This window comes from Achroia grisella, unplaced genomic scaffold, assembly GCF_030625045.1.
Source record: "Achroia grisella isolate CSIRO2021 unplaced genomic scaffold, CSIRO_AGI_Agris_v1 utg75164, whole genome shotgun sequence".
NCBI classification, from domain to species: Eukaryota; Metazoa; Arthropoda; class Insecta; order Lepidoptera; family Pyralidae; genus Achroia; species Achroia grisella.
Genome location: NW_026713009.1, coordinates 28,657 through 34,875, shown reverse-complemented (window position 1 = coordinate 34,875; position 6,219 = coordinate 28,657). Strand labels below are relative to the sequence as shown.

The following is a 6,219-nucleotide window of genomic DNA, read 5'->3' as shown; positions in this document are numbered from 1 at the left end:
GTTAGGTTAGGTTAGGTTAGGTTAGGTTAGGTTAGGTTAGGTTAGGTTAGGTTAGGTTAGGTTAGGTTAGGTTAGGTTAGGTTAGGTTAGGTTAGGTTAGGTTAGGTTAGGTTAGGTTAGGTTAGGTTAGGGAAGGTTAGGTTAGGTTAGGTTAGGTTAGGTTAGGTTAGGTTGGGTTAGGTTAGGTTAGGTTAGGTTAGGTTAGTTAGGTTAGGTTAGGTTAGGTTAGGTTAGGTTAGGTTAGGTTAGGTTAGGTTAGGTTAGGTTAGGTTAGGTTAGGTTAGGTTAGGTTAGGTTAGGTTAGGTTAGGTTAGGTTAGGTTAGGTTAGGTTAGGTTAGGTTAGGTTAGGTTAGGTTAGGTTAGGTTAGGTTAGGTTAGGTTAGGTTAGGTTAGGTTAGGTTAGGTTAGGTTAGGTTAGGTTAGGTTAGGTTAGGTTAGGTTAGGTTAGGTTAGGTTAGGTTAGGTTGTTAGGTTAGGTTAGGTTAGGTTAGGTTAGGTTAGGTTAGGTTAGGTTAGGTTAGGTTAGGTTAGGTTAGGTTAGGTTAGGTTAGGTTAGGTTAGGTTAGGTTGGGGCGTGGGTCGGGCAACCTCCTAGTATGGGCCTGCCATTGGGAGGCTTCCCCATCCTCGTGGATACGTCCGCGGGGAACGGTGGCCGAGCAATGGTTTGGTTCTGGTACGCCCCGGGCGGGATAGTAGTCGTTCCTTCGGGATACGGCTACTATGTCGGCCAGTAGCCCGGCAGGTTGGGCGTGTTCGCGGTTCCCATGCCTCGACAAAGTCGAGGCTGCCGGAGCCGGCGAACCCCCCCAACTTCCTCTTCGTTTTTGTTTTGTTTTTGTTCTTCTTCTTTTGGCTCGGTTGTTTTGTTCTTCTTCTTTGTGTTCAAATTTGTTTGTTTTGGTTTTAGTTTGTTTTGGTTGTTGTCTGTCTTTTTTCTGTCTTTCATCTTTGCTGTCTTTTTGGTTGTTTTTCCCTTTCTTTCTTCGTCGATGGTGGCAGGAGGTCGGGACCACACCCGTAAAAAGGAAACAAAAAACATCATGGCTGAACGTAAAAGTACATTACCCCAGGGAGGTACCGGTCGCTCCGCGGCCGGAGAATCCTCCCCCACCGCACCGGATTCGCCGGGGGTGGGCCGTCCCACGTACTCTGGGGGGGACACGGGCAGCGATGAGGAGAGGTATCAGAAGGAGCTGATACGGAAGTACGGGGCCGTTAGTTACCTGGAGGCCCTCGAACTGCACGTAGCGGACATGGACTCGGAATGCACAGGGTCCTCAATGTCATTCCGGTCCGATGACAACCTTGGGGAGGCGAGAGGGAGTACCTCGCCCCCCAAGAAACATCGAAAGAGGAGGATCGCAGAGAGAGGTCAGGAGGAGCTGGACTCCGATGACGATGAAGCCGACCACGTGCAGCTGTCATCTGCTGCACGGAGGAGCAGGGCCAGGGGTCCTCCAACGGCCAAGAGGGGAGCGCGAACGGCCAAGTCTGCGGCGCGATCGGAGACAGGGGTTTCGGCCTCTGGACCCGAATCGTCCAGGTCCGTCTCGCGCATCCGAAGAGACTCGGAGGAGAATGCCACATTGGGCGCCGACGAACTGGGCGCCAAGGTGGAAAATAGTGCCCTTCAGGTCCTTGCTGCAGTCAGAAAGTCCAGCAACCTGAAGGGCACTATAGTCGGAGAGATCAACCGCGCCATCCACACCATCCGATCGGCGTCGGGTGCCCTGAGGCAAAGGTCGTCAAACCCGGAGGAGGAAGCCCTCAGGCGGGAGGTCCGCAAACTCCGTGAGGAGTTGGACGAGGTCCGGGAGATGAAGGCTGCGATGCTGAAGGAGTCTGTCGAGGAGAGGAAGAAGTTCCGACAGCTCCAGATGGCGTCGCAGTCTTCCGCCGCGCTGGCCGAAGAACTGGCCGCGTTGAAGGCGGAGCGCGAGGAGTGGGAGCGGCAGGCGCGCGACAGCGTTCGACAGTTGAAGGAGCTCAAGGACTCGAACGCTCTCGACCGCGCCGCCCTTCATAAAGCGCTGCGGCAATTGGAGGAGGCCAAAACCGCTGCCGAGTTGCCTCCAGTGGTCATCTCGGGGACCACGGCGGAAGCGCCGCAAGGTGCCACGCCCCGGACCCTGACGGAGGACGCCGAAGACCGGATTATCCGGCGAGTAGGCGAAATAATGAACACCCGCTTCGCCGAGATGGAGGAGAGGATCTCGGCGAAGAGAACGCGGCCACAAAAGGCCGCCAAGAGTGCGCCTACTGCCGGATCGTCCGGTGCAGCGGCCGATAGGGTCCCGCAGGTCGGGGAGCCCAGCGAGGGAGGAGTCCCGCAACCGTCGACCTCAGCAAACAAGGAGGGATGGTCGACGGTTGTACGGCGCGGGAAGCGCAAAGGCGCTGGCGCAGGCCAGGCGGCTCCCGCCAATGCGCGCGCAGCGATGGGGCCACGTGGTGGCCAAACAGCGGCACCACAGCGGAACGCACCCGCTCGGAAGAAGAAGGCGAAAGCACGCCCTCCTCGGTCATCGGCGGTGGTTCTCACCATGAGGCCGGGAGCCGAGGAGAGAGGCGTCACCTACAGGTCGGTGCTCACCGAAGCGAAAGCCAAGATTTCCTTGGCCCAGCTCGGTATCACCGACCTGAGGTTCAGAGTAGGGAGAACCGGGTCCCGTATCCTGGAAATCCCCGGAACGCACACAGGCGAGGCGGCAGACGCGTTGGCCGCCAAAATCGAGGAGGTCCTGCCCGAGGACGTCCGGGTCTCCAGGCCAGTTAAGTCGGCCGAACTGCGGATCGGAGATCTGGACGACTCGGTGATGGTGGCCGACGTGGTCGTAGCCGTGATGCGTGAGGGGGGTTGCCCGGAGTCCTCGGTGAAAACCGGGGAAATCCGGCGCAACACCCAGGGTACGGGCTCCGTGTGGGTGCGGTGCCCTGTAGCCGCTGCGAGGAAGCTAGCCGAGGCCGGCCGGCTAAAGATAGGGTGGGTGATGGCGCGGGTGCAGTCGTTGGATCCGCGTCCTCAGCGGTGCTATCGCTGCCTGCTTACAGGCCACGTGGGAGTGCGATGCACCGCTGCGGAAGACAGCAGCGGAATTTGCTTCCGCTGCAGCGAGCCCGGACATAAGGCCGCACGCTGCGCCGCGCCATCACCGAAGTGTCGGTACTGTGCCGCGGCGGGTCGCAAGTCCGACCATAGAGTGGGCGTCACTAACATGTGTCGCCCGCCAAAGGCCCGAGCCGCGGCACGGGCCACAGGTGGGGGGGGGGAGTCGATGGACACTTGAGTAAAATCAGGTGTGCATCGACTCCAAAATTGACCCTAGGGTGGAGGATTGTTAGGGCAATCCGAAGCTCGCCGGGGAGGTTTTAGGGTCTGGAGGTGGCGTGCAGAGACTGTTCCCTGCACGCCTAGATGGAGGTCCCTTCGATGGGAACCATGCCGGTGGTCTTGGTGAATGCTTTGCGTATCCCATGGCCACGGCGATTATGTCGAGGAGGAACAGTCGTCAGGTTTTTAGCAGGTAGGAGTCCGGCAGTATCCATTCTTCCCTAAGGGAATGGTTCTCCATGATGGATTTTCCTGACGTGAAAAAAAAAAAAAAAAAAAAAAAAAAAAAAAAAAAAAAAAAAGGTTAGGTTAGGTTAGGTTAGGTTAGGTTAGGTTAGGTTAGGTTAGGTTAGGTTAGGTTAGGTTAGGTTAGGTTAGGTTAGGTTAGGTTAGGTTAGGTTAGGTTAGGTTAGGTTAGGTTAGGTTAGGTTAGGTTAGGTTAGGTTAGGTTAGGTTAGGTTAGGTTAGGTTAGGTTAGGTTAGGTTAGGTTAGGTTAGGTTAGGTTAGGTTAGGTTAGGTTAGGTTAGGTTAGGTTAGGTTAGGTTAGGTTAGGTTAGGTTAGGTTAGGTTAGGTTAGGTTAGGTTAGGTTAGGTTAGGTTAGGTTAGGTTAGGTTAGGTTAGGTTAGGTTAGGTTAGGTTAGGTTAGGTTAGGTTAGGTTAGGTTAGGTTAGGTTAGGTTAGGTTAGGTTAGGTTAGGTTAGGTTAGGTTAGGTTAGGTTAGGTTAGGTTAGGTTAGGTTAGGTTAGGTTAGGTTAGGTTAGGTTAGGTTAGGTTAGGTTAGGTTAGGTTAGGTTAGGTTAGGTTAGGTTAGGTTAGGTTAGGTTAGGTTAGGTTAGGTTAGGTTAGGTTAGGTTAGGTTAGGTTAGGTTAGGTTAGGTTAGGTTAGGTTAGGTTAGGTTAGGTTAGGTTAGGTTGGGTTAGGTTAGGTTAGGTTAGGTTAGGTTAGGTTAGGTTAGGTTAGGTTAGGTTAGGTTAGGTTAGGTTAGGTTAGGTTAGGTTAGGTTAGGTTAGGTTAGGTTAGGTTAGGTTGGGGCGTGGGTCGGGCAACCTCCTAGTATGGGCCTGCCATTGGGAGGCTTCCCCATCCTCGTGGATACGTCCGCGGGGAACGGTGGCCGAGCAATGGTTTGGTTCTGGTACGCCCCGGGCGGGATAGTAGTTGTTCCTTCGGGATACGGCTACTATGTCGGCCAGTAGCCCGGCAGGTTGGGCGGGTTTATGATTCCTATGCCTCGACAAAAGTCGAGGATCCCGGTTAGGTTAGGAACCCGCCCAACTTCCTGTTTTAGTCTTCTTTTTGTTCGTTTCTTCTTCTTTGTTTTGGTTTCGGTTTTTACTTTTTTTGTTTGTTTTAATTTATTTTGGGTTTTAGTTTGTCTTTGGTTTTTATCTGTCTTTGTCTGTCTTTTTGTCTTTCTGTCTTTTCGTTTGTATTTCCTTTTCTGTTTCGTTGGAGGAAGTTCGGGACCACACCCGTAAAAAGGAACACAATATGAAATGGCTACGCGTAAAAAGAAATTACCCCAGGGAGGTACCGGCCGCTCAGCGGCCGGAGAATCCTCCTCCACCGCACCGGATTTGCCGGGGGTGGACTGTCCCACGTATTCTGGGGGGGACAAGCTCAGCGCAGGAGGGAGTGGGAGGAGAGGTGAAGGACGATAGGTCAGACCGTGGCGGAGGCATATCGGACTACGAGGTTAGGCCAACATGGACTCCGAGCTTACAGGGTCCTCGTTGTCACTGGGATCGGAGGAGCAGTGCTTGGCGAGGGTGAGCACCTCACCCAAAAAACAGGAGGCGGTCGTCGAGAGGCCGCAGATTGGACTCCGACGACGACGTCGATCTGGTGGAGGTGCCTCGACTAGGGTCAGAACGGGCCATGAGCCCGTCCAGAGAGGAGCGCGGGGCCAGAACCGCCCGAATGGAGACAGGGGCTTAGCGTCTGAAGCCAGCCGGCCCCTCCAGGTCTCCGTTCCGGCGCGCGCCCGTGGAAGGTTCGGCGGAGAGGTGCGGTATGCCAGGTTATGGGCGCCGACGAGCTAGGCGCAAGGTTGAGGACCAGTGCCCTTCAGGTTCTTTCCGCAGTGAGGTGTCCGGTTGAAGGGCACTATCGTCAAGGCGATAAAGGACTCCATCGCCAGTATTCGGTCGGCGGCGGAGGTCCTGAAGGCGAGGACGGGTTCCGGAGTCGCGACTCCCTCAGGTTAGAGGTCCAATGAGCGGCTGAGGAACGTTGGACAGGTTAGGTGAAGCGGGCCATGCTGGAAGGAGGCGTTGGCCGACAAGAGGAAGAAATTCCGCCCTTCGCATGGCGTCGCAGTCCTCCGCCGCCTGGCCGAGAGGTAGCCAGCTCAAAGGCGAGAGAGGTCCTGGGAGCGGCAGGCGCGGGAGCAGCGTTCGGCTTCTAGAGGAGCTAAAGGGCCAACGCTCTCGACCGTCGCGCCCTGCAAAGGTCCAGGTTGGCTGGAGGAGGCGAGGACGCCATTGAGGTTAGTGACCATCACGGGAACGACGGCGAAGCGCCGGAAGGTGCCGCCGCCCCGGGTTAAGGAGGACGCCGAAGACCGGATGATCCGGCGAGTAGGCGAGATGATGAGAGCCCGCTTCGCCGAGATGGAGGAGCGGATCTCGGCGAAGCGTCAGGGCCACCAAAGGCCGCCAAGAGTGCGCCTACTGCCGGATCATCCGGTCCGGGACCGATAGGGTCCCACAGACTGGGAAGCCCAGCGGGGAGGTTAGCAGCCGTCGACCTCAGCCAACCAGGAGGGCTGGTCGACGGTTGTAGGCGCGGGAAGCGCAAGGGCGCTGGCGCAAGCCAGGCAGCTCCCGCCAATGCGCGCCACCGCGAAGGGGCCACGCGGCGGCCAAACAGAGGCACCCCC

At 56.2% G+C, this 6,219-nt stretch overlaps 1 protein-coding gene across 1 annotated transcript; it reads left to right on the top strand.

Annotated features, from left to right (window-relative positions):
• Window positions 1-1,044: 1,044 nt before the first annotated feature.
• On the top strand, window positions 1,045-3,291 carry LOC131850320 (uncharacterized). The gene has a single exon (XM_059200520.1). The coding sequence runs from the start codon at window positions 1,045-1,047 to the stop codon at window positions 3,289-3,291; it is 2,247 nt and encodes a 748-aa protein (XP_059056503.1).
• The last annotated feature ends 2,928 nt before the right edge of the window (window positions 3,292-6,219 follow it).